General features: G+C 39.0%; 4 protein-coding genes across 6 annotated transcripts in view; 1 reads left to right on the top strand and 3 right to left on the bottom strand.

The window, feature by feature from the left end:
• slc4a10b (solute carrier family 4 member 10b) overlaps window positions 1-3838 on the top strand; it is a 23732-nt gene extending 19894 nt beyond the window's left edge. The window contains exons 22-25 of the mRNA XM_023405595.2: window positions 214-387; window positions 1050-1169; window positions 1283-1347; window positions 1464-3838. Of these exons, the coding sequence (XP_023261363.1) occupies window positions 214-387; window positions 1050-1169; window positions 1283-1347; window positions 1464-1539 (435 nt within the window). The 3' untranslated portion in view covers window positions 1540-3838. The remainder of the gene's footprint in view (window positions 1-213; window positions 388-1049; window positions 1170-1282; window positions 1348-1463) is intronic.
• Window positions 3839-5003: 1165 nt separating this feature from the next.
• gcgb (glucagon b) lies at window positions 5004-6973 on the bottom strand. 2 transcript variants are annotated; one of them, XM_023405579.1, is made up of 4 exons: window positions 6874-6973; window positions 6623-6728; window positions 5721-5876; window positions 5004-5545 (listed from the first exon to the last, which is right to left on the bottom strand). In XM_023405579.1, exons 2-4 carry the CDS (start codon window positions 6715-6717, stop codon window positions 5425-5427), a joined length of 372 nt encoding a protein of 123 aa, XP_023261347.1. In that variant the 5' UTR covers window positions 6718-6728; window positions 6874-6973; the 3' UTR covers window positions 5004-5424. The 2 variants fall into 2 exon arrangements, with proteins under 2 accessions (XP_023261347.1, XP_023261348.1); XM_023405580.2 differs by having other exon boundaries at window positions 6623-6725; window positions 6874-6967.
• Window positions 6974-7380: 407 nt separating this feature from the next.
• Window positions 7381-16450, bottom strand: fap (fibroblast activation protein, alpha). The gene is made up of 26 exons (XM_023405574.2): window positions 16170-16450; window positions 15824-15905; window positions 15358-15447; window positions 15148-15242; window positions 14949-15023; window positions 14753-14805; window positions 14486-14558; window positions 14106-14226; window positions 13080-13234; window positions 12745-12842; window positions 12491-12620; window positions 12290-12328; window positions 12094-12192; window positions 11918-11988; window positions 11776-11829; window positions 11367-11491; window positions 11119-11169; window positions 10358-10456; window positions 9801-9870; window positions 9514-9708; window positions 9313-9367; window positions 9113-9212; window positions 8456-8514; window positions 8285-8357; window positions 8038-8111; window positions 7381-7844 (listed from the first exon to the last, which is right to left on the bottom strand). Exons 1-26 carry the CDS (start codon window positions 16170-16172, stop codon window positions 7743-7745), a joined length of 2241 nt encoding a protein of 746 aa, XP_023261342.1. The 5' UTR covers window positions 16173-16450; the 3' UTR covers window positions 7381-7742.
• Window positions 16451-17068: 618 nt separating this feature from the next.
• On the bottom strand, window positions 17069-27326 carry ifih1 (interferon induced with helicase C domain 1). 2 transcript variants are annotated; one of them, XM_087173773.1, is made up of 16 exons: window positions 26757-27326; window positions 26323-26500; window positions 25912-26055; window positions 25257-25322; window positions 23224-23432; window positions 22344-22554; window positions 21089-21306; window positions 20464-20565; window positions 20233-20356; window positions 19926-20141; window positions 19077-19333; window positions 18835-18984; window positions 18571-18732; window positions 18276-18469; window positions 18052-18145; window positions 17069-17552 (listed from the first exon to the last, which is right to left on the bottom strand). In XM_087173773.1, the coding sequence occupies exons 1-16, from the start codon at window positions 27189-27191 to the stop codon at window positions 17355-17357; spliced, it is 2958 nt and encodes a 985-aa protein (XP_087029899.1). In that variant the 5' UTR covers window positions 27192-27326; the 3' UTR covers window positions 17069-17354. The 2 variants fall into 2 exon arrangements, with proteins under 2 accessions (XP_087029899.1, XP_023261341.1); XM_023405573.2 differs by having other exon boundaries at window positions 23224-23429.
• Window positions 27327-27353: the final 27 nt, after the last annotated feature.

Here is a 27353-nt window from a genome sequence, read left to right as displayed (position 1 = left end):
GTTGGGGAAGCAGTGTATTGTAGGTTTACAAGAGCTTTTTTGTTTAAAACAGCTGATAATAGCAGACTCAGCCGTGTTTAACTGATGTTTGTTGCTCTTAAGACTTTTACATCACATGTATATACGTTAGTTACACACGTAAGTTGTTGTAACCCAAATACAAAACATTGTTGAAAGATCATTTAAGAATTGTTCATCATTTGTCCTCTCCAGTTCTTTGACCGCCTGACACTGTTTGGTATGCCGGCCAAGCACCAGCCAGACTTCATCTATTTACGACATGTGCCCCTGAGGAAGGTGCACCTGTTCACCATCATCCAGCTCACCTGTTTGGTTATGCTCTGGGTCATCAAGACCTCCAAGGCTGCCATTGTCTTTCCTATGATGGTGTGTAAACTGTTCCAATTATACCATCTGCAGGCCCATCACACAATACGCACACTTTCACTACACACCTAACTAGTGTTAACAGGGCTCAGTGTGTGAGTACAGGTATGTCAGTGGGGTCAGCTCAGCACTAGTGTAGGAGTTAAATTGTAGACACATTATTAAATGACTTAAAATTTTGGTAGGGATCATTTCTCCTTGATACATTTTAAAGACAACGTTGCAGGTTTTTGTTAATCATTGCACCTGCCACAAATAATTTGGCCTCTTAGTCTTACGTTGCTTTGAAATGTGCAGGTTGTCAGAGATATTTTCCCCAAAAAACAGAACACCATATACTGTATATAATGTTTCGTGTGGTAAAAAATATATGAAGCTTTGCTGCAGTTCATGTGGAAGTTGTTGAAAGTCACATACACCTTACACCTTCTAACTATACACATCCATGACCTAGCTCAAATTGAGAAAATTTAAACTGATTTGGCTGTTTCTCTTTCTGCATATACCCCATTTTTCAGCATTACCTATTTGCTGCTGCCACCATTTCCTGTTTCCCATTTAACTAAATTTAACTCCATCTTATGTCTTCAGCGTAGCACGCTCCTTCATTAACGCATGTGATTTTTGCGCACTCAGCTGTTTTGATTCTGTGTGACCTGCAGGTGTTAGCTCTGGTGTTTATCAGGAAGCTAATGGACTGTATCTTCAGTAAGAGAGAGCTGAGCTGGCTGGATGACCTCATGCCAGAGAGCAAGAAGAAGAAGCTTGAGGATGCTGAAGAGGTGCTGTTGTCTATCATAAACTATATACTTTTTCACCACAAAATGCCTGCCAGTGTTAATTTCATTTTATTAATATTCACATGCATTTAAAGTGTTTTTCATTCAATCTTCAGGAGGAGGAGCAGAGTATACTGGCAGAAGATGAGGGAGTAGTGCAAGTGCCATTAGAAGGCTACAAGTAAGTTATATTACACACGTGAAGCTTTAAACCAGTCAGCTGGTTTCACTAAATTCCATTTATGAACAGCACATTTTTTAAATCTGTAAATTATTACCTGGCTTCTCTTTTCACAGAGGAATACCCATTATTAACATCACAGATGAAATGTCAAAGGGTTCTTTTGGAAATAGTTGGAATGCCAACGGCTAAGACTTTTGAGAAAGAATCAAGACTTCAGAACATAATGGTAAGACATTTTGCACTGTTGAATATACAGAAAACTCAATCATTATAACTCCTCGTCGGTTATTACAAATTAGGCTACTCAAGCAACATCCAAAAAAAAAAAAAAAAGAATCCCAAAAACCTATGTGTGGGCACTAATAAGCTGAGTTAAACATTTCAATAAGGAAATAGTGCTAGTATTTATCCACAAGGTTGGCTGCCATTTGCTCATTAAATCTTTGGCTTCCTGTCCTGGTGGCATATGCTTCATGTTTATCTGTGACTGTTTTAATTTACAGAAATCTTTCTAGGAAGCAGTGTGAGAGTCCCAATAAAAGCCCAGCTATATTTTTTCAAAACCATAAAAGTAAAAGAAAAAAAAGTCACTACGTACGTGTTTCAAAAATGTTCTCCATCCATGTCTGTTTAATGCAGTGAAGTGAAGAGGCCCAACGTGCTGCCGGTTACCTGCTGTTTTAGGTTAAGTCCACCCCTCTTGATATGAACACAGCCCATTCACCATTAATTGATGCAAGTTTTTGGAAATTAGAATCAAAAGGAATTTAAAGGGATAGTTCAAAGTGTTGAAAATATGCTTATTTGCTTTCTTGCCGAAAATAAAATGAGACAGTCAATACCACTCTCATGAATGTACGATATATGACGCTGTCGTCAGCAGCTAGTTAGCTTAGCTTAGCACAAAGAGCGGAAACACAGGGAAACTGCTAGCCTGGCTCTGTCCAAGGGTAACTGAATCTGCCTACAAAAAACCATGAGTAAAAATGATCTGCTGTGTTACGTGCTGGACTATTTCTTGGCCAGGTGCAGTATCATTTTTACATTTTGGTCTTTGTACTAGTTACTTTGTAGATTTAGAGTTGTTACTTACAATATGATCTAATAATTCAATACAATATAAACAGTAGGATGACACTCTGGAAGGGGCCGTACTGTATAATGAGTTATTTTACTTTTGTGACTATAAGTGCATTTGAATGATAATACTTTTACTCAGCTAAAATTTTTTAACTTTTACTTGTAATACAGTATCTTTACTCACAGTGTATTGACACAGTGTTGACATAGCCTACTGTATATCACCCGATTGTACATTCATCTTTTCTTTCTTAAAGCTAACAGTATACCACAACAGTCACAGTTCCTCACAAAATGAGAGTGCAAGATGAGAAATGTAAGACGAAGAAGATGAAGGACAGTGTTGTGAGTCTTTGTCACTGTCCCTTCTGTGTGTTTGTAGAGAAATCTGCATCATGTGCTGCAATTTATGAATCCTTCAAGTTTAGTTTTGTAAATGTATGTGTGTAAGTGAATAACCGTGTTATCTGATGTGTCACAAATTATTATTCTGCCTGTTCATGAACCAGTGAAACCTACTTTATAATTTTCTCATGTCGTTAAGGTCAAATTGTACTTTCTAAATCTAGATACTTTATTGCTCCACTCAATGTAAACTACAAAAATGGAAAAGGTTGGTCTGTTTTCAAGTTTGTATTTATTTTAGTATATACTTTGTATTTTGAGATACCATCATATTAATATATCCTTGGATTCTTTATCTATTTATATACTGAATCCCTATAATTCTCTAATCTTCAAGTTCTCTTTAGACATTGAATATAATGTGAAATTAAATATGAAGATCTAATAAATATTTTATAAGTCTAAGGTCATTCTTGACAATAACCATGTAAAAACTTTCTAAAAAGCCATACGTAAATGTATAAAATTGTATAACATGCAAAAGTCTGCAAAACACATATTTCTGATGTGTGTTTATGGGACCAATTTTATTCCCACCTAATGATTGTGACTAGCAAGCCTAAATGCTTTAAAATACATTTACTAAAGGACAATATACATCTGTTCAGAACCAAATACAGAAGCACTTTTCTTTTGCTAGAATATACTCAAATATTTGTATGAGAAAATGATTTATCTATATTTATTTTGTGGAATAAAATAAACATGTTTGCTACAGAATACCTCGTAGCCTAACACAGACTTACAGTATTTTGCTTCCTTGTGTCAGTGTATTGCTTATATTGTAAATGTACATTTAAATAATCTCATAATGTGTTTCAAAGATGGTATGAAGTTAAATTGTCATAAATTAAAAAGCTTTGTGACAAAGGAATTTAAGCCTAAAACATTAAAATCCTAATCTGAGAACTACAGTCAGGTTGTAATATTGGAAAAAACTTAACAAGCACAATTTTATTATGTATATTTTGTCAGTGGTATTAATAAATTTCTAAGAGCACTCGTTTGTCTTGTTATTGTCACATTCATTCAATCCTAACTTTGCACTGCAACAATGGAAAGATGGGTAAATTTTACAGTACTAGTACAAAACACAAATGTAATGCATGGCTCATGATTTAATATGTGAATTCATGCAGGATATGTAATGAATTTATGCTTTCTTGTTACTTGCAACTGGTTATCCTACCTATGCTTATAGTGAATCTGCAAGTAATAATTTGTTTTAGTATTATATATTTAGTATATATATTAGTATTATGACTTGAGGGGACAGAAGTCAACCAGGTAACTGGTGAGTAATGGTGATTTTGTGTGAAGTAATAATAAAATGAGGAACACTTCATGCACCTTTTTCACACTGTGTCAAGTCAAATTTATTTATAAGGCCCAATATTGCAAATTAAAAAAAAAAAAAAAAATTGCACAAAAATTCAAACAAAGATGCGTCATGGGTGTTTATCAATTCTTGATCAGTAAACACAGTCTTTTACAGTATCCTAGCTACTTAAACAATATTGTTTAGGCTCAAACCACATCAGATCAGCTGTCAAATGATTAAGTGGGTGCACAAGTGTGGTAATTATTGACATAGTACCCGCTGAGCAGGAATGCCCACTTCTAACCTTCAGAGATTTGGCCCAGACAGGAGTGGGCAGGGCTTTTGTAATCAACAGATGGTTTGATGCGCCACAGATGACAGTTTCGAGATGTGGCACATCCCTCAGCATGTCAAACTGCTGGCTCGTGAATTATTGTTTTGTGTCAGTGCCAGGAGCAACTCAAGAGTATCGACCCAGTCAGTGTTCCCATTAAGTCCGACTTGATTGACATAATTTCCTTTTCTTTCATTTAGCATAACCCTCCTTGGCGTGCTGTCAGAGCATCGCTGGGAAATCCTTCTCCAGTGAACAGCTGACAGGTGACACACATCATCTTGTTACCAGGTAGTAATCCCAGAGCACATTTTTCCCTGGAGAGCAGCGTGTTTATTGATTTTTGTTCTGCCCCCATAAACAGGAGGATTAAGACAAACCAATGGTGCACACTGTCAAATCTTGTTTTTTAACATTGGTATTCAAAAATAATATTTGATGAAGATGCTCAGCAGCTTTTATATTCTCATTAACCAACTGTGTATGAAAAAAATATTCTCTTTGAAACTGCTATTGATTAAAATGACACTTTTATTCAATTACTGACGGACATTAACAGGTGGATCCTGTGCCTAAAACATTATCATTAAACTTGAAATTCAGACCAATAATGTTATTGTATCTTATTATTCCAAGTTTAGGTGAGAAGAAAGATGAAAATGGCAAAAAAAAGGAGAAACAATCATAATGTGAACGCTAGATCAAAAAATTAAAAATCACACAGCATTTATGATTGAGACACATTTAAAACATACAGTAACTTTTTGCATTTTGACAACATTACCTTCAACCACTGAAGGCCGACTGAGCTCCTTATTGAATTTAATAGCATGACCAAGGAAAAGGCAAGTACAGATTGTGACACATATAACGGCACAGAGTCGGTGGGAACTGTTGCATTATTCAGGGAGCTGGTGGGGCTCTGTGGTCGAGTCTACTCTCTCCTGCCTCGGCCAGTCTTCAGCCAGGACACAAACTCCTTGGCTGCCTGGTCCTGCAGGTAGGAGCTCACGTCACTGGTGTAGGTGCCATCTGCATGGCGTCTATATAGACTCCTGTACAAACAGATGCATATAGATGATGCAGTCACAATAATGGTATATGTAACTAAAATTGTTTCACTTAAATTCACATCAGTGGTTCAGATGCAAAAACCAATACTGTATATTTGAAATAGTTCAAAGTATGACACCAAATTGAGGAGATTGAGTAAGAAAAGGAGACACTCACTCGTTCCTTTTTGAGTTCTTTAGCCACTGGACAAAGTCTTGAGCTCTTCTTGTCTCCAGGTATTTACTGTAGTCGTTGGAAAATGTTCCCTCTGAATGTCTCTTCATGTATGGGAGCTCAATGGGTTCGGTCAACATGGAGTTTTCAGTAAGTAACCTAGGAAAGCCATGGAATAGAAACGAATGATCCGAGTAGGACACACTCTCACATCAAACACTCCCCCTTCCTGTTTGCCTACCTGCCCTGCATACCTGCCTGTTTGTTCTCAGTGTTCATGCCCTACCTAGCCTCCCTGCCCCCTTTTCTCTCTTGTACGGTCACGGCTCTTCATCCTGCTCCATCATTCTAATCCACCAATCACTACTAATCAATCATCACAACTGTAACTTTGGATCTCACTGATGCTCTGGTCCTTGCTTGTGAAATTGCATTTTCAAAAGATTCAGTGAACAATCAGCAATGCTTTTGGAAAAGGCTTGTCATGCATCAGAAGGTGCTACACTTACAAGCAACAGGTGAAACCACATTATAACTAGGAACATTAAAATATTAAAATGACAATTTGTGAAAGAAAGAAGTCTTTAAAATGCATCAAACGTATTTGTTGAAAACAAAAAAGAACCATATTGAAAAAAAACGTTCCCTAACTGATGCAACATGTGGAAGAGTCAGTGGCAATGTAGTCTGCAAGCACGCCTGAATAGTTTAGACGATAGCTCTACTGAATTGCTATTACACCATGCTGCAACCCTCAGAAACATGCTTTGAATCACTGGGACATATGAACAATATTAACATCTGGTTGATGCTTCCAAAGATCTAAATCTTTGATAAAACACAGCTGAGGATGGTGCCATCAATGATCCATGTGAGAACAAAATCAAGCTGAAAGTAGATCTTACATGGAGTTTCGATCTGTGTCCTGGTCTGGCACCTGCCAGCTGCTTTGGATGATGATGAGAAGCAGGAGTCCAGCTAAAGAGTGGGCGCTTTTCATTGTTTGAGCTTCTGAAAGATGTGCAAGGAGAGAGAGAGAGAGAGAGAGAGAAACAGACAATTACACTAAAGCACATTAGAATAATGGAATAATAAAGTTTATATTGACAAGATATTCTGGATTTTTAGAAAGAACTAAGGTACAAAAAATCCTCACCTGTGCTCCTTCCTGTCGAGCGTCTGAGAGAGGGATTGTAAAGTGCGCTGACTGGTGCCCTTCTTCTCTCTCGGCTTCTGGAGCTGTTTCATGGTCCCCTCTTGCTCTGCTCCGTCTTATATGGTGGAGCTGAGCAGCACTCTCCCAGGTGACTCCCCCGTCACAGAAACCTCAGCATGTCCTCTGTTACTCTCAACCCATTAGTCAGCTTCCGTCTCAGTCCACTGAATGTATTTGACTTGGAAAAAAAAAAAAACATTTCCACACAAGTTCCAACATCTGAATGATGAAAGCTGCTACTTCAGGTGTCATAATCAAACATGACCTCTACTCTGACAAATAAATACTGGAATCTATACGTGTTTAAATTAAAACAAAAGCTGTTGTTCATTTTAGTTATTTCTTTTTCTATTAAAGAAAATATTATAGACATATATATTTTAATCTAATATTCTTTCTTCATAATTTTCATGTTAAAATAATCAAATAATGAAATAGTAAATAATGAATATTTCAAAATTATGTTTATTTTACCTTCATTACAACACGACTGCAACATAAATGACAGCATTCTACAACAAATCAGTGCAGTGCAATTTTGATATTGTATGTTATCATATTCACAAAATGACTATAAATGCATGCAATGGATTTAGTATGTTTTAAACATCACATATTCTGACGAAAGTTCCACAAAAAATACAAACGCTCATTTGTACAAGTAATCGAATATCCATTGCGCATTAAAACGTCCACAAAACGTTCAACTGGACAGTTCAGAAAATCAATAACATAAAAAAATACACTAATTAGAACACAAAATAACACTGTGATGATCTTCACTATAAATGCTGTTACATTCTTCACATCTATTTGGGATGAAGGAGGCATTTCTGCAGGAAGAGACTCATGTGGTTGTATGTATGACGCAGGGCTGATCCACTGAGACCATGATCCTTGTCAGTGTACCACTGAAATAAACACAAAATCATATTGGTGCATAGAGCAAAATTCAGATTCACATGTAAAGCATATGTATCGCATGCACATTTTGAAAAATGTATATTTTAGACTGTTTATAATAATACACATTTTTTTCTATTTGAAACCTTCTTTAAATCAACACCATTGCCAATCTTCCCACTTCCCTGAGCCAATATTTACCATCGTCTCAAAGTCCACTTGCTCGTCCACCAGAGCTTTGGAGATCTGTGCTGCCTGCTGGAAATGGACATTGTCTATAGGAAAGACAGTGCTGTCACTACGTGACTGAACATCGAAGCTCAAGTTTCCATCAAGGCAAACAGAGTCTGTTTGTTCAAGGCTTTAGTGTGTTACTTGGTACACTGATCAGAAATAGAGCTATCACATGTCAAGGTGAAGAGTATTTGAATGAAACGAATGAACGTACCATCTGCTGTGCCATGAACCAATAGATAGTCTACAGTATTGAAGTTCTTCGCTCTGGCCGTCACAGTTGAATTCTGTTGAACAAAAGAAACATGTTACAGTTAACCACACGTGCCTCGAGTCAGAAATGTGCTGCAGTTTGAAAAGATGATTATCACAGTTTGATATTTACTGTGTAAGCGTCTGCGTTCTCTGTGGGCTTCCCCATGTAGCGTTCAGTGTAGACTGCATCTGCAAAATAAAACCAATACCACAACTGTATAGTGCACACTATGCAAACATAAACTATATCACACTGACTTCACACATCAAAACCTGTTCACAGGTCTTGGGAAGTAGCATTAAAGCTGCTACCCTCAAGCAGAGAAGTTCCCAGAAGATCAAATTTCTGACTAAACTGTCAGCAGTCGAATTGCATTATGGGTAGTGTGTTTGCCAAAACTGTCCACGAGTAGTCTGACAACGCCATAAGGTTGCTGTGTTTTTTCAACGCGTACACGTAGACGACAGCTTCAATAACAAGTGTCTGTTCATACACTACCCCCCCCCCCAACCGGTCATGTGATGAATTGCACCTCTTGGATGCACAGCATTTATTTCTGAGGACCTGCTGAACCCATGCTCCCAACGAGTACAGGACATGTGCCGTAGCCATGATGCACATCAGAACACGCAGTTAACAGAAAGTGTATCAGCTGCAAGAGTGTACTGCTAAATCGGTGAAGAAATCTTTTAATTCCAGTGCAGAAATGACGTCAAAGAAGGAGTACTGTGCTCGCAGAATAAACTGTAGAAATATATACTACAGTATGCACGTATGTACACCCACCATAATATTCCCACTTTGCAACTGGGGCAACTGCTACTCCACACTTGAAGAGCCCAGTTCCAGCACCCAAGGCCATTGAGGTCACGTAACCACCATATGACTGAAGATCAGAAGGGATGAAATTAATTAGTGCAACAACATTAAATACGAAGATAAGTATGTGAGAAATATAGAGAGCAACAAGACACAGCACAACTTACCCAGCCCCATATTGCTATTCTGTCTTTGTCGATAAAACCCATGTCAATGAATTTCCTATAACACAGAAATCATTTATTATCCAGCAAAAGCAATAGAGACATATTTGGAGATCAACTAACCCACAGTTTTACCTTCACAGTAATCATGTTTTTATGAATGGTGCAATGCGTGTGATGTCACAGAGGTGACTGGATGTTTACCTCACAGCTGTTATCTGATCTTCCACTTCAAATGTCCCAAGACGCCGGTAGATTGCATGTAAGATTTCATCACCTTGGTAGCCGCTCCCCCTTCCATCAAAGCTGGCGAAGATGATCCCATGTGAACTGGAGAGGTACGTGCCCCAGTTCAGCTTGAATCGATAGTCCACTCTCTGACTGCAGGGGCCACCGTACCTGCACAGGACAGCAACAGCATGTATCGTCTCATTAAAAGATGTTCACTAGGTTATAATGGGATGTATTGCAGAGGAGGGTCGTTCACTCACACATCGATGAGAAGAGGATATTTTTTAGATTTCTTAAAATTTGGTGGCAACATCATTTGGTACCAAAGATCTGTGGCGAGAAAAACATAGGTTAGGAAATGTCAAATATGAAGGTGTAATTAGAAAATGAAATAACATGTATCCATCTAAATTTAGTATCTTATAAACATCAGTGTTTCTGCGGAGAAAATCTTTACTCCAACGCTAATCCACCAATTATATTAAATACTTTAAGTCTTTAAAAGGGAGGATGTCACTTTTTAAAACATTAACAGTAAAACCCTCATTTGGAACTTCCTATATGATCAACTGTAGTCCCCCTACACTACACGACCCCCAGTAACGTGTGTGTTACTTTATTTGGATGTTTGACATTCACCCTGCACAGTGATGTATGTGCAGAGTTGGACACTAGGAGGCTGAAATGTGCTTTAAGGAATTTTCAACTAGTTCCTTTTTTTTTTTGGTGGAAAAACCATTAAAAATCAAATCATCATTCAAAGCAAATATGTCTTCAAACATTTCTGGAGGGGACGTTCAAACATGTATTGTCTCACCAAATCCTGCAATCTTCAGTGTGCCGTGCTGCATCTTTGGCATTTGGAATTGTGACAGAACATCTTCCAGCTCCTTGTTGTCTTCAAGGACGGAGAGCTCTAAAAAAAAAAAAAAAGATAAGAGAAAAACAAATATAATTTTATATAATATATCAAATATAAAAGCAAACAGAAAATCATTTCAAGTATTACGTCAAAAACATATACAAAATACATTGTCGAGCTTGGTGTAATCATCACCAGTGACGCCATGCAATGAGCCCTTCCCATTCTTGTGGTCCTCTTCTTTTTTTTTTTTCTTAGCCTACTTTGTTTGTTTCTCAAGCTGGAACTGTATTCAAACCAAATGTGTACTGTGGTTACAAAAGTCAGTAAATGCATGAAAATAACAGGTCTATAAACAAAATGAGAGTCCATCAAATCCACCACAAACATCTAGTGTGGTTTGCAGAAGTGCATTTTCAAAGATCATTTTAAGGTGTGAAAATAACAACAAGAAACTTTGGCAGGTTTGCATTAGTCATGAGAAACAAAATGTGTGTAACTGTTTTTGATTACTGGAACCAAACCTGGTCTAGTGTAGCGTACAATCAGTTATGTGCAACCAAAGACAGTTATTACATGTATATATATATATATATATATAAATAGCAATCTGTCTATCTGTGAACATCTGACCAGCACAGAAAATGGGATAAGTAATTCAACAGTGGGCTTGGGGTCAAAGCATGAAACTTGGTAAATCTTGCCAGGATACGTACGTGCACCTGAGCCCCTGTTGTCCATGAGTGTGTAGAGGGGCAATCCAGGTCCTGGAGAAGAGAGAAAAAAAAAAACAGGAAATGTACAAATAGTTGATGACACATCAAGTCTTCTGTCCGACTTTAGCGATGCCTAATTTAGCTCAGATTATGGTTCACACATGCTCCACACCACAAATTATTTCCCACACATTGACCATGGATGAATCATTGCTTTAGAGGAGTGGGGGGGGGGGGGGGTAACTTACCGAAGCAGTCCATTCGGAAGTAAGAGGCATCAAAGCTTAAGTAAGCCGAGTTGTACTGACACCTGTCCTTATACACATCGCAGGTGAGGCACTGAGGGGTAGACGGGCTGCTTCCAATCATAACCCTGATCAACAACACAAGTGTAGCAACTCGTGTCAGTTATGAAATTCAGTTCGTGCTAATGCTGCAACATGTAGTATCTTCTCTCTTGTTCATTGATCCCAGTTAGCTTTGGCTAATGTGTTTGCTAGTCTTCTTGGGATCCATGAGTAAATACACATGTTGACATTAACTGGTACAAAAGGAAAACTAATATGAAGAATGCAAAATGCTGCAAAACTAAAATGAAAATAATAATTAAAAAGAGAATTAGATTAGCCATTACACAGATAAAAACAATTTGCTTACTTGTAAAAATTTCTCTTTCCAGGTATTCCTTGGTACTCATTACTCACAAAATATCTGTGGAAAAGAGATTTACATATTTACTTTGTAATATTCTTTTAATCTTCATGTAGTTTTCCAAGAAATGTACAGAATGATTACTCACATGGCATCTTTTGTTAATTTGGATATGTAGATGACTTCCCACTTCCCAGAGGTAATAGGTTGTGCTTTGCCCTTAACAAAACACTCTTGATATGAATATAACACTCAAGACTAAAGGCATAATATGAAAGCGACTGGACAGTATATTTTCATGTGATTATAATTGAAAATACTTACATCTTTCACATAATGTATATGTTTGTAGCCCTGAGTGTCACTCATCACATTGTAGAAACTGAGGTTATCTTCAGCAAAGAAAAGAGGTAAGGGCACGTACTGAAAAACAAGGAAATATCTTATAGTCATACATCAAATCAAATGCCGAGGATCAATTAATGGCATCAGTGGTGGTAACGTTTTTTTGGAAACTTACATGGCCGACCCAACCTGTCTTGCTTGTCTGCTCGAATTTCTAAAGAGAGTAGACACATGGAGACATTGTCCGGTGCGTCAGCATTTACTGCCATGAACATTCAACAAGTCAATTCATTGATCATGATCCTTGAAATCATCTAATTGGACACCGTTTAAGACTGACCCTGAGCAGGCAGGTGATTAGAGAGGGGACAGATACCTGTACTTCTTTCCAGCTGCTCCCATCAAAGTCATAGATCTGCACAACCACGTAATTCTGCTTCCTTGTGAGCCACTGCACAGCGACGCGTTCGTCTGTAACCCAGGTCACTGAGCACAAAATGTGATCACTGAGTAAAGGCAACAGAAAGTGACAAGGTTTTCACACAAGGCAGACCATGAAGATATTGTATTTGCCTCTGCTTTAAATGTTTTAGGATTTAAGTGATGCTATGAACCGAAGAATCTACAGACCCGGACGCGATGGATGCAGGAGGGAGCACCTGTGTGCGGCGGGATGGATTTGTTGTATCAACCACAAACAGTTTCACCTTGGTAAGTGTCGATCCAGCCTTCAGCAAACACAATGATATGATACATTCTTGATGAATAAGCATATGTCATGAGAGTGTGAGGATGATTCATTACGGAGAGGGCAATGTGAACAGAGAACTGCCTCTAGAGTTTCTGCTATATAAGTAGATACTGACTTTTAGTGTAAACTACAACATTTGATCTCTTAATTGGTATCTTCCCTGTTAATAACTACTACCACTAACATGCTTGAGAAAGACATATACAAATCCCACCTTTGGGTATGGAACAGCCACTGTTTGAGGATATTGCTCAGATCCATACCAAGAGAACTCCACTTTGTGAACTTCTGTATCATTCAACTCCAGATAGGCCAAGAATCTCCCAGTTGTCGACCACCATATTGCCCCGTTAGATGCAAACACTTCCTCTGAAATAGTTGGAGGGAAAAAAAACAAACAAAAAAACACTCAGTAACTAACTTAGACAGAGATGTTATATGGTACTCCTACCAGTACAAAGCCCTTCAGTGCCACCAGTTGAACAAAGATCAGAGTCCCTTATGCCACCTGCTGCTGAAGCTCTGCCCACACACACCAAAAACAATCTGGCCCGACCGAATCATCAATCAAAACAAAAAGTTGCACAAATATTGGAATGAAACCACCAAATCACAAAGTAAATTAAAATTCTGTTTGACTCTAAACAGAGAGTACATGGCGGCAGAGTACCTCACCACCGTGACTAATAGAAAACTAAGGAAAAGGCTGACAATGTGCAGACTAAGTGGAAACAACCTGGGAGGCCAGGCTGTGCTCACTTTGTCATAAAAGAGAAGTTGAGACAGAATCTAACTTCCTATTATATTGTGACAGATATAAGGATTTGAGAGAAGTTTTCTTCCAAAAAAACAAACAAAAAACATTTGTTTATATCCTGAGTTTATCCACCTCCTAGAACTACAGAAACTGTCCTATCTACTGTACGTGGGGAGAAAAGTCAATATGCAGTAATAGCTGCAAAATATGTTAAATCTTGTCATAACCTGAGAGAAATAAGCTCTGTAGTACAAGTTTCTGTGTGATTACATCTGTAAAAAATGCCTTTTATTATATTGTATTTAATATTATTGTTGATATTTGCATATTATTGTATAATCATTAATCAATCATCTGTCAATGTTTATCATTTTCTGTACCGCTTTGGCAATATGGGTTTCGGATCTGTCATTACAATAAAGCTTATTTGATTTTGAATTTGAATTAAATTTACAAACCTCTAGAACAGTGAACATTACTTACCCTCATACACCCAGTCAGGGACACCATTAAGGATCTCATTCTTTTTCCCATTGTGAGTCACTTGTACAGCTTCAGCATTGACGTCAGATTTGAAAAAAACGTTGAAGTCTGACACGTAAGCCTGCGAAATACGATGTAGTTTGAGTTTTCAATTAATTTAAATCCAAATCCATACTCGGATTCATAAACATAATCACAGACACATGTTTTTCACAGTCTTACAGGACTTTCTATTTATTTTGCCAAATGCAATCAGCCCATTATTGCATCACCCATAGAGGAAGCATATGTAAAAACCAGTGATGTAGAAGTAGCTGCAAAATTATTCACTTCAACTGAATGTGAGGACAAGGGTACATGATGGCATGGTGTAAACTTACATATTTATGTCCTGCTGGGGCCCAGGCAAAGTACTGCACAACAGTTGGAATATTGACAGGCGTAACAAATGTTCTGCAATGAAATATGAAAATGATTGAGGATCATAATCACTGTCTATCACTCTGTTTGAATTTTGTCTGAATCTAACACATTGCCACTGTAACAAAAAAAAAAAAAAATTCAGTTGCACCTGCTTTTCATTTGTTTGAGTTTTGAAATCCTGCTATTTAAGAGCAATACCTTCACAATAAAGCGTGGGTACTTACGAACGCTCCCTGTCATAGATGGAGTAGGAGGCTGTGAATGAATGCCTCCATTTCTGTTGGATGTTAAAGCACAAATCTCAGTTTTCAGACTTCTGGGATCAGGTTTGTTATGCGCAGACGTCAGGTGACATTTACACTGAACCACTTGAAAAGTTGAACTATTGGGAAAAAAAAGGCAACTGGAGGGCTTTCTCACCTTTGTGTAATTGCTTTCAAAAGCGACATATTTATAATCACCAGACAGCATGTAATGTGCGGCATCCACTTGGGCCTACAGTGAAAATCATTATGGAAATATTAGTATGAAATATTGTTCAGCATTGATAAAATTGTTTGTTGTTAAAAAAAGATCATATTTGAAAAAAAAAAAATATATATATATATATATATATTACAAAGGTTGAATTGCTCAAATATAGCGACTTCTCATTTGTTTCAGCATTGTGGAGAAAGACATTCCCCTCTGTTGTTTTATGCAGATATTCCTTATCTGCAGATAGGAAGGACAAGAATACTCTTGTGAGAGCTTTGTACACAACATGGAGAGTTTTATATTACGCTGCCCAAAAGAACTACTTATACAACAAAGGTGACTTGACTGGTACCTGATATCCAATACAAATTGTAGGCTCTCCACCTTATGGTGTTATTGAAGTAATCTTCAAGGGTGAATGGCCTTTTGATGCCATCAGATTCTGAAATGATGCAGATGAGATGCTGCGTCAATTTAGCACCAGAGCTTTGCTGCTCAGAACAATGTCAGAAAGTGACAAGTGGAACAGTTTTACTGTGAAATCTGAAAAGAGAAACCCTCCACACGGTGGCGCTGGAATGGTATTACGCTGATGACCCCCCCATAAAAACACAGTTAATATAAGTCATATAATCGCCTTCTGTTCTGTCACAAGTTTGTCACTGTGTAAAAAAAAAAAGAACAATTTTCGGCAGAACAACATGCAGGCATCTTTGTTACAGACCTTTTTTGGTTATTGTCACACTGACAGGCAGCACAAACACAGACAGACAGAAAGACAGACAGAAATGAACAGACAGGCCTGAGCTCTGACTTACTGCTGTAATAAACTGCCGGGATCGTTATTAACGTGATGACGACAGCAGTTCCTACCACCCCCCACAGCACCTTGTTGCAGCCCTGTGAAAGGTGACACACACACACACACACACACACACACACACACACACACACACACACACACACACACACACACACACCCTGAAATTCTCTGGAATCACACAACACAAGCTGACGTTGCAGGTTCCCATTTAGCAGCCAACTAATTTACCCTAAAAGAGTTTGACACCGTCTACAGGAGCTAATCCTTCATTTACAAATATTTTCTCTGTATGAATAAAACTTTTTCACTACTAGAAGCGGATAGTAAATCGATTTACTGACCATGATGCCAGATGGGAGTCGCAGTGAAGATCTCAGCCTGTAATAATCCTCACAGGTCGCTGGCGTTAGGTTTAAAAGTGACTTCTTGGACAAGCAGCCCACAGTTACAACACACACTCACTCCACAAAACAATGACTTTCAACTAAACATGGCAACATAAAGAAAACTGAGCTTGCTCCTACTTCAGTTGAGGCAGACTCCTCACTCTTCCCGCCGCATTCCTGAGAGGAGTCCGACACCAGGCAGAGATGACTCCCTGAAGTCAGCAGCTTGCAACTTTCCAAGAGCGCACAACTTGCTGGTATTTGGGAAGTGGCTTTTTCACCGAGGGCGCGAGTCAACCACTCAGCAACATGTGAGAACGCAGAAACGGTAACGGCTACAGCTTTACCTCCCACTTCAATCCAACATGTTTATTTATACTTTACCCATTGTTAAATTCACCATAATAAGAATAATAATGTTTTTTTGTTTTTTTTCACTATGAGCAAAGTCAGGTTATTCAGGGGGAAAAGAGTTTTTATTATATTGTGGATTAATTATTCAAAATATAAATGGAAAAAAAAAAGGAAAAAAAAAGTGAAATAGTGGGCACAGTTTTTACACTTGAGGGTCTATAGGTTCGTACATCCCAGACAATAATATCACGTATCTTATCTGTATGTCGGGAACAATTGTTAAAAACCAGATCTATAAATAGCTCGGTAGTAGTGACTCACGAACAGTTGGGTTTCATGGAAAATCATCAGCATCTGTTTGTCTGCATGTGTGTTGACAGGTGGGCTCTAAGGGGCTATCACAGGCTCAGTGGCTCCCGTCTCATGAGACCTCAGGGGTTTGAGAGGAAATTTATTTATTTTTCGACCCCCTCCCCCCAGTTTAGTGTCTACCAGATATGCACACTTACATATACTGTATATTTTATGATTGTTCAAGTGTTTCACCAGTAAATATCTTATAGTATAATATCAAAAACAATCACAGTGCAAACCCACATTGTGCAGAGATTTGTGGATTAACATATCAGTAAGATGATAAAATAGCTCCACCACCACCAGCTAGTCCAGCTCTAATGACAATGTGACACTCAAAAGAAAGCGTTTGCATTAAACACAGTGTGATGGGGAATTCATGCTGTATGAGCCTAAGTAATCAGCCTTTTCATGATTCTACATAGTTTGAATTCATGCTGTCTCGTCATCGTCAGAGCTCTCTGCCACCCGTCTTGCATTTTCAGCGTAGTCAAAGGCAGAAAACTTGACGGCCAGCTCACTCCACTTGGTGCATTTGCCAATCTTCTTCCCGCTGCACGTCACCACAAAGTTTTTCACATGGAGGCAGGGGCACTCGATGCCACGGTACATCATCATTGAACCCCATCTCTGCAATGGAGGAAGTTAAAGAGAAGTTAAAAAAAACAATAAAGGGATGATGTGGTAGTATATGTATGTCTATCTACTGAGTAGGCAAATACTTGTTCAATGACAGCACTAATGAATGCTTACAATCATACAGCCGCTTTCCCCCTCAGCTATAATTTTGGGCAGCTTTCAAATAATAATCTGAGGCGGTCATGATCTCTCTAGTGGTAGCTGTATCATATCATTCGTATGACGCATGCTCTCTCCCATTTTGAGCAGCTTATTTTAATTAACAGCTGACCTCGACTCACTTGCTTGCTTTTTTCTTATTCTGTTTAAAAAGTCAGCTGTACACTATTACAGAAACTAGTTCCTCTGATTACTGTTGCTGCATGTATCTTATCCAGCTAAGAAAACAAACAAAGGTTTTCTCCAAAATGTTGAACTGTTCCTTCAAGGTTCATACAAAAATCAGCTTTCTTCTTCTCTAAATCTACTAAATATCACGAAATACATTTACCTGCCCACAGTTCTTGCAAGATATGAAGCCATTGGTCTCATAATCTAGAAGTCGCTCCTGAAGAGTGGTGTTTTCCGTCAGATTGAAGAGTTCACTGTAAAAAAAAAAAAGTGTAATTAGTGATCAGAGCAGAATAACAACAGTGGTTTACAGTTTTTACATCACTTAACATACATAAGAGGTACAGGATAATGTAAAAGTCAGTGTTAACTTGTAACTGCTACCTAAACTCTGGCGTAACATTGACTCTGTGTGTGTTTTCGATGATCTGGATGTCTTCGCCGGAGCAGACATCTAGGCTGCAGCTTCGGCAGCTGAACTTCACATCGGATGGGTTCTCAGTCTTCATGTCTTTGTGCTTCTTCTTGGTCACTCTCACCTTTTCCTCCAATATGGCCTGCATCTGAAACTCTAAGATCTGATGAAAGGAAAAATGAAAAAATAACTAAGATCAGTCTTACAGCAACGAGGAATTTCCATAAATATAAATATAAATATAAAACTTTGAAGTGAACATACCTGTTTGTCATAATCCCCCTGATTCATGGTTTTGATTTTGTCAATGGCTTTGTGCATCATGTCCTTGCGGTACTCATTGACATACTCCTTTCCAGCCACCCCAGAGTTCTTCACCTCGACCAGAGTGTAAGTGCTGTCCCCGGCTCTTCCTCTACCTTCAGCCTGAAAAAGGTGATGGCTGAGTCAATACAAACAGTATGTAACAGCAATAATAATTAAGAAAGACAACAGGTCCTTACTCATTTGACTGCTGAAATCACTGACCTGGATCATGGCGATCTCATTGGTCACAAGCCCGTATCGGATAACAAAATTGCAGGCCGGTATGTCCAAACCTTCCTCTGCCACCGTGGTAGCGATCAGCAAGTTGACATCACCACTGCGGAATTTGCTCAACACGTCGTTTCGCTCTGCCTGAATTAAAACAAACAAAAGTGTAAATTGGATTTTAAGTTGCACAGGATTTAAGAAGCAAATGTAGGGTGGTTTGTGAGGTGTGCACTCACAGAGGTCATGGGTTTAACAACGCTCTGGTCTCCTCCTCCAATGACATACGAGGCTTTCACTCCAATGTCAGCAAACTTAAGGTTTTCCTGAATCCACTGGCTGAGAGCAATGGCACTGCGACGTGTTTTGGTGAAAATGATCCCTCTGGCCTCCTCCCTGCTGCTGAACTCGTGCAGAATTTTACTTTGTAGTTTCGACAGGCTGTCATTTTCATACTCTGGATTCTGTGCGAGTGTCTGCAGCTCTTCCTTGTTCTCTGCAAGACATAGATTTTGAAGAACGAGGTAAATTCTTTGTGTCATCTTTTGAGATTAAAGGAATAGCTCGACATTTTGGGAAATATGTTCATTTGCTTCCTAGCTGAGTTAGATGAGATGATCGATAACATTGTCATGTCTAATGTGTAAATATATAGCTATAGTTGGTTAGCTTATTTTAGCAAAAATATGGGAAATTAGCCCAAATCCACCTACTTAGCACTTCTAATTAACACACTGTGTCTTGTTTGTTGCTCCTGAACAAGAAATAGTTATAGTTAATAGTTAATTCATGACCTTTAGAGGTGCTGGTTAGTGGATTTTGTTACCTTCAAACAAAGCCAGGCTAGCTGCTTCATCTCTGTTTCCAGTCTTTATGCTAAGATAAGCTAACCAGCTTTATATAGCTTTATATTTACCTAACAGATATGAGAGCAGTATCCATCTTTTCTTCTAAATAAGCGCATTTCCTAAAGCCTCAAACTACCGCGTTAAAGTTCTAAAGGACGTGATCATAATAAAATCAAAAACTACTTTGTTTCAGTTTTCTTGGCAACACTAGAAGTCGCTGCGAGCAGAACACTACAATACCTTTAAACAGATTGAAGAGGAATCTCTCAGTGTCTGTGATTTGTATCTTCTGGTCCTCATCTGGGGATTTTTTTTTCTTCAACTCCTCTTCGTAGCTTTTGTTGAGGAAACTGAAAGCATCACGCATGCGAATGGTGTTGCTGAGATTCAGACCCTCGTTGTACAGGTGAAGGTGCTCCGCACAAACCCGCACTTTGTGATCCTCGTCTGTTGTAGCTTAAAAAAAGAAAGAAAATAAAACAGAATTGAAACAAGTTTTATATCTCTGTTTGTTATCAGTTATCAGCCACTTAAAAGTTTTACTCACCTTTTACCTTCTTTTGAACAACCCACTGTTCATAATTCTGAGAGCCAAGGTCGCAGGTTGGGCTCAGTTCGGCATGGGTATGAATGGCATTCATGATTTTCTTAATGACATCACCAAAGGGATCCTGAAAAAATACATTTTGGTCGTACAAAAACACAAAACTCTTAATCCCATTCCATAGAGAAACTGTATCAAAGGGTTACGACGCTGATATCTGTTAAACAAACACACCTCTTTTCTGTCTTCAACAGTTAAAGTTTTCTTCCTTGGTTCCTTTTTGTATTCCCCAAGGCTCCCTGTCATGATTTTGGAAGCATCCAAGTTTGCACAAATCTATGAAATAGACACAGATTTATAGTGTAAGAATGAATCAAAACCATACATGTCTGTCACACTGTTTCTACTAAACCTCTGCATGTATAACAAGGAGTTAAAATCTACAGGGTGTTTTCAAGTTCTGTTTTCTGTGGCAGTAGGAAACTTTAGGGCTGCGCTGCGTGCACAGGCGGTGTGGAACATTGGAAGCAGCTTGGCTGGACGAACAGGAACCTTGATGACTAAGTCAGAGAAAGTGGGGCAGGGTTTAGTTGTAGACAAGATGAAAAACAGAAACTGTTTATAGTGACACGTGAGTATGCTAGGTGTGGACGCACTTAAAAGCTGCAGAATGTAAACCAATCCAATAAAAATACTCTTTTTGATTTGCATATATTCAGTGTTTGCTCATGTGTCATTCATCTCTTAAATTGATTTTTGAGGCCAAACCTGGTGTTGTTGGTGTTATATTAAATTGCATTAGTAAATATTTACTATGAACACTTTTGGGTAGGAACAGAGAGATGAGAATGGTATTTACTTTCAGGATGTGATCCACCGCTTTATCCATTTTCGTGGCTCCCCCGACCCCCGGTGAGGCGGTCAGGCCCAGAATCTGAGGGAGGGGCACGGTCTGCTTCTGCTCCTTCTTCAGCCTTGTGTTCTTGTGCTTCTGCTTCAGGTAGCGCATCATGATGTGGTTGTAGACTCCTCCTTTCTGAGTGTGGTGACACTCATCTATTACGATCAGTGTCAGATCTACATGAGCAGGAGACACAACAACAACATTGTATGAGACGTAAAGTCGGCTCTGGATAATGTGCTTGCTACAGACAAATGAGCAGTTTATTGCAGTATAGGGAGAATAAACAGAGACAAAGACAGATTACCTCTTGCTTTAAAACAATATTTACATTTCTGTTTTTTTTGGGGGCTGTAACATTATCATCAAGAGACAAAGCTGCTTACATCTTAAGTAAGATGAGACTTTTCTCAACCAAGCAGTGCTATTCTAATCTTATTTATTTACGTTTCTTAAACAAATAGAGGTGATTCTTTCCTTTACAGATTATAGCTTCTCTCTGTAAGAAAGATCCTCCCACACAAACCGGCGCCTTTTTCAGGAATTTTTGAAGCAGCAGTTTAAGCCACACAATAACATACGCTGGGAAAGTGTCGACTTCAAGAACAACTTAAGCTACTTTGTATTTTACAAAAGTGTAAATGCGCATATACAAGTTTACCCAGAGTGATACAAATATCTCCCTGGAGAAAAAGAGGATGGAGAGTGGCAGCTTGATGTACTGTGGGTGATAGCAGCTCTCATGTGAATTTGATCAGCCACACACTGATGGCTTGAACAGACGTGTGGCCTGGAAATCAGGAGATAGGAAAAAAAAAAAAAAGAAAAAAAAGTACACTCTTTCAGGCGTTTCAACAAACAGCATATGTTCCACTGAGGTGGCTATTCCACCTTGGAGTGGTGAGTGCCAACAGGAGTGAACAGCAGAGCCGGAATACTTTGACAAGATCCTGTCAGGTATCATCAGGGGAGGCGCTGCGGGGATGAGTCCTCTGAGTGGCTTCTTATTCCAAAACCTGTCAGTGTCTGTGGTTTAAGTCTGGACAGATTTTAGCTGCAGGTTTTAGGAAGCTTTATTTAAAAAAGAAAAAAAAAACAATGGTGGGATGTCACGGCCTTAATTTAATTTTGAATGCTCATCGGTTTTTGTGTGATCAAATTTACTTTACATTATAAAAATAAAAATAAAACCTGAAACACTGTAAAATCATACCACTTAAGTTCACCCCTTCGTCCTCTCCTTTGTTAGACCTCTCCAAGTAGTTTTCCAGGATCTGGGCCGTGCATATAATGACGTCATTTTTCTTCACAATCTCTGTGAAAGAGATTTTGAGCTGGCAGTCTCCACTGACTCTCTCCACTTTGTAGTTCTGCTTTAGAAATGGCAAGAACTCTGCAGTGAAGTGCTGCTCAACAAGAGGAATCTGTAAGACACAAGTGCAAATTCATTTTTATGACGATGGCGATACAAAGTCAAGAAATGTAACAAAGAGAAACAAGACATGTCTGCAGTGTTTCTGTTACTACAAAGCTCCTGGTGATTTGAGAGTTGGTTGTTTGTGCTCACAATAATTGCAGCATTTAACAGTTTGGTAAAGATAAATATGTCCTGAACTTTTTTTTTTAAACTTTGCCTGGGACAAGGTTTCAAATTAGTTGTGCAATGATTTAGGAGATTATATTGTTCCTTGTTTAAGGATCAGGGAAGAGACACAACAAGAGCCAAGTTATGACTCTGTTCTTTCTAGTATTGGAGAATGAAGCACTTTGATGAGTTTCAGTCACATACCATTCACCATTTCTCAAGCTGTTTTAAAACTCAAATTAATAGTTTTATAGCTGGAAAAGCTTTAGTCACAAATGGAGTAAGGAGTGATGTTTTTCCAGTGCAGAGCAGATCACATATGTGCCAGATAGTAACAAAGTGCTGGGGAATATCTAAACCTTACGGTATGCAATTTGTGGTGAGCTGACCCACATGTGCAAACTGACTGAAAGATAGACTGTTTTCTTTGGATATAAAAAGGACAGAATTAGGTTACCAAAATAGTGCAAAGCCATAAGTCAGGTATACCAGACGTTGGTTGTTGTACCTTGTTCACTAGGACAACCACTTTTCCTGATTGCCCCTCTGCCCTCCTGCAGTCCAGATGTTTTATGGTAATATAAACTGCAACTCTGGTTTTACCACTTCCTGTTGGGAGGCATATGATGATGTTTTTCCCCTTCAAGGCAGGTCTTGCGACGTCCATCTGATAATCTCGAAGAACAATATCAGCGTCTTCTCGGCCTCTGGCTGCTGCTGGGTCAGACAGACAAAACTTATGTCCATGTCAGCAGCCCACAATTACAGGCAGGAAAAGACTGTGCTTGTCATTGTTGGTGGTTTTGGTCTTGTAGTGGAATGTTTTCTTAATGCTGCTATTAAAGTGTCAAAACACATAGAGCAACACACCCAACTCTGAACCGTCCGAACACTTTACAAAACCAACATAAGCACAGAGTGGAACTTCCATAAAACCATGTCTTATCTAAGACATGAACACTGTTCACTATAAATCATGTCACTGAGAGACACTATTGGACCATTTCTGCTTCATTCAAACCATAAATTCCCAAGATTTAAAAACTATGCCAGAATCTACTACAGGATTTCCCATGAGCCAATTGAAATGCCTGAAATTTTCCAAAAACAATCAAACATCAGGCACTGTTTTTCCTTACACAAGCCAACATCTATATGTATTTATTAATCATATTATGTCAAATTGCTTGGGGTGTATCATTTCATCCTGTGTCATTTTGGTATTGTTTTTGAGGACAGCAGACTTGCTTTGATCCACATCAGTCAGCCCTTAAGTCGCTGGTAAGCTATAACTCACTTGCTCTGTCTAGGCCAGGGATAAAACATGACTAAGGAACCATGCACAATGTTCATGTACCCTGCCCCCTCCCCGCCCTACAACCCTTTCCCCCCAGTTATGAGTTCAAACCCCCAGAACATTACTTTTTTTTCTCAGCAGTGCAGACGGCTTTTAATTTTCCTCCTCAGACTTAGTATGCCAGAGGTTAAAGTGCTCTTTCAAGCAACTACATTAAGTAAATACATGTCTGTGCCGATGGAGAGATAGAGCTTTAACAACAATAAGAAGGAAACAGTGGCCTTTCTAGCCCCCTGAAATTCTACCAGCAATTCCCAGATGCTAAACTTATTACAGAAAAGTCAACAGTCAGCGAGAAGAACAGAAAACTCATGGGCCTGTGTCAGTCAGTCTGTGTGTGAGTCAGTGTGAGTCAGTTTATTTCTGATGACCCATAAACAATTTTGCACTTTACACAGACTGGTGGAACAATTTTATATGTAATCTGCTCTGTTCAAACTAAGCAGTCTGGCCGACAACGGTCAGGTATAAGGTATTACTCAAATAAATGAGGCAAACGGTACTGTAACCTTATATTAATGAAAGCAAAGACACTTCCTCCGTTTCTTCCTTTCATATGATCATTTCCGTTGTCTCATTAGTCCACATTATGTGCCACTCCTCTGTTCTGGGCTGGTTATCCCTGAAGCAATCATTCATTGTGTGAAAAGAATGTCAGCTAAGCACTTCATATGATGACAGTGCAAAGACAGACGATGCTGATGCAGTGGCTATTGAAATAATCAAAGAATTTAAAAATGATATAAACCTAGAGGTGTAGAGGAGGGCCCCACTACACAACGAGTCAAACTAAAATGCTCCTTTACATTTCTCTACAATCCGCCAATACAGAATCAGCATGTGGTTTTAATTTGTAGCGCTGGCTATGCTCTGTACCTCTTTGGCCTCTATGCGGTTCATCATGGTGCACACATGGAACATATTCTTTGGTGTCAAGCCGGCAGGACAGATAAATGTTCCACTTGCAGCACATTCCCACTACTACACAATGCCTTTATGATACTATAAGGCATCTGCAGATCCAACATAAAGTTTTCCTACTATGACTTGAGCTTGGTTTTTGTGTGTGGCTTACTGAGGCAGAACAAGAGCAAGCTTTTCTTTTTTTTTTTTTTTTTTAGATTACCAACATTCTTAAACAACATTAACAGCATCAAGGGTGAGTGAGCTTGAATCAGTCCCACCTGGTTGTGAGGGCTCCAGGCTGTTTGGCAGTCGTCTGGAGTCAGTGCTCGCTCCCTCGTACAGGTCTGAAAAGATATCAGCCGAGGTGTAAACATCACAGTCGAGAAAGGCAGGAGATAAGTCACTGTAGTTGGCAGCACCAGCTGTTAAAGGGTCAGTTCACCCAAATTACAAAAAAAAACAAATAAAACCCCCAAAAAGCTAATTTCACCACTCATCCCTAGCCATACAGTTAGTTTCAGATTTAAAAGGGATTTGAGACTTCTGTCTCTGCAGCCTCTGCTCTCTCTCCAATATAAGGGAGGTGAACTGAATTCCCTTTAAAACATTTAAATTACATTATATTTTTTTAAAGCAATACCCCAATTACCCATGATAACCTACACATGTGGTTGCAGTTTTTTTCTTTAAAAAAAAAGAAAAAGTACTTTCAATACAATACTGATAAACATGACCCTGTAACACCTTTATACATAAAATGAAAACCATCTACGTGGTTAGACACCACTAAGAGTAACACACCCAGTTACATGACCTGATTTGTTCAACATGTACTCAATCAGGACCCCCCTCTGACTGCTGTCAGCTGTTATAAGTGATATCTTTATGTGTTTTTTTTTTCACTTGTCATTGAACAGAGGTTCTCTGTGAGACCTGTGTCTTCAGGATCCTCTGTTGTGCTGGTGTCCATAAAGTCTGGGCTACTGCAGCGGCTTTCAGTTGATGCCGGATTTTCCCCTGTGACGCCTTCGCTTCCTTTGGGTTCATCTTTCTGGGAGGGAAGTTTCTCATCTGAGCCTAAGAATAAATAAATTTAAAAACATTTTGGAATTGGAGAATTGAATCCTAAACAACAGTAAGAAGATAGCTTTGAGTGTATTAGATATTATCATTGATAATTGCTTGTAACACTTTAATGAATCATAAGTCTATGAGCTCTAATAAAGTTGGGGTGAGGATGATCAGCACTCAGCTGTAGTCATGGACTTGTTTCTACACCGACAGATTGCAAAAGATTGATGGAATTCCCCAATGATCGATGTGTGCTTTAGTAAAATTAGTCACCTGGTTTGTCACAGTCAGGTGATGCTCCACCTCCAGTCAGCTCAAACAGGTACTGATGTTCAGTGTCACGCAGAATTTTGAGAAATGTTGAAAACCACCCTGGTCGACATCTCACGATGTTTCTCAGAAGTTCACGAGCTCCACTTATGGATCCTTTGTTTGCTATTTCAGCTCTAATCTAAAAAAAAAAAAAAAAAAAAAAAAAAAAAAAAAAAAAGATGAAACATGATGAACATAATAGGTGGAGCAGACTGGTTATGCAATCAGAGTGAAATGCAGAGCTCTACAAAACGGATGTGTGCATTTGTCTGCCACCTTGTGGTCAACAACCACAAACACATGTATAGGACAAAAGTTTCAGTTCAACAGTCGACAAATAAATAAATAAATGTCAGCAGTGTTTTGACAGATCTCCTTCACTACAGTGTACTTACAATCTCACAGTCCTCATGGGTGAGCAGGTCTTCAGAATAACAGTGATCACACACGTCATCGGTCTTCATGCTCAGAAGACCTGGAGACAGGACTTGAATAAGCCGGACACAGTAATCGTTCTCTGCCTCCGCCTCAGGCCCCGGGAGGTTGAGCTGCATATAGTCCGCTGCATATTTGCAACCCCCATTTTGCAACGCGTCCACAAACACCGTGAACCAGCCGGCGGTGTGAGGTTTCTTAACGACTGCGTTAATGAGGAGCTCCACGGCCGCTGTGTTACCCTCGCTCCTCGCCTTTTGTCTGATCTGTTCCTTTTGCTTCCCTTCGATAAAATGAATGTGATCCAGAACCCGCTCCACCACAACTAGCTCTCGCAGCCTCGGCCTAAAGTCTTCGATGAGAGTCTCACATGTTTCATCATTATCAGATGCCATTACGACTCACCTCACCTTTAACTCTGACAGCAGTAACAGTGCGACAGACTTGGCTGCAGCGAAGTTTGAAACTACCTACAGCTCATCTGACGATTCATTGCGATTATAACCAAGAAAACGAAACTTTCACTTTCGTTTCCCCAGAACGATCAGGAATTCAAA

This window comes from Seriola lalandi, unplaced genomic scaffold (assembly GCF_002814215.2).
Source record: "Seriola lalandi dorsalis isolate HSWRI2012SDOR001 ecotype SW California unplaced genomic scaffold, Sedor1 jcf7180002054279, whole genome shotgun sequence".
NCBI classification, from domain to species: Eukaryota; Metazoa; Chordata; class Actinopteri; order Carangiformes; family Carangidae; genus Seriola; species Seriola lalandi.
This window is presented reverse-complemented; position numbering and strand designations above follow the sequence as displayed.

Coding starts and splice junctions, on each gene's coding strand:
- fap (XM_023405574.2), bottom strand. Junction 12,621..12,744: donor CCTGCATCCATCGCGTCCGG/GTCTGTAGATTC, acceptor GCCTTTACTCAG/TGATCACATTTTGTGCTCAG. Junction 8,515..9,112: donor TGCAAAGTGGGAATATTATG/GTGGGTGTACAT, acceptor TTTATTTTGCAG/ATGCAGTCTACACTGAACGC.
- gcgb (XM_023405579.1), bottom strand. CDS start 6,717: ATGAAAAGCGCCCACTCTTTAGCTGGACTCCTGCTTCTCATCATCATC. Junction 5,877..6,622: donor GACACAGATCGAAACTCCAT/GTAAGATCTACT, acceptor TGGCTTTCCTAG/GTTACTTACTGAAAACTCCA. Junction 5,546..5,720: donor AAGAACTCAAAAAGGAACGA/GTGAGTGTCTCC, acceptor CTGTTTGTACAG/GAGTCTATATAGACGCCATG.
- ifih1 (XM_087173773.1), bottom strand. CDS start 27,191: ATGGCATCTGATAATGATGAAACATGTGAGACTCTCATCGAAGACTTT. Junction 20,142..20,232: donor TGTTCAAAAGAAGGTAAAAG/GTGAGTAAAACT, acceptor TCTTTTTTTAAG/CTACAACAGACGAGGATCAC. Junction 18,985..19,076: donor TTGTTAAACCCATGACCTCT/GTGAGTGCACAC, acceptor GTTTTAATTCAG/GCAGAGCGAAACGACGTGTT.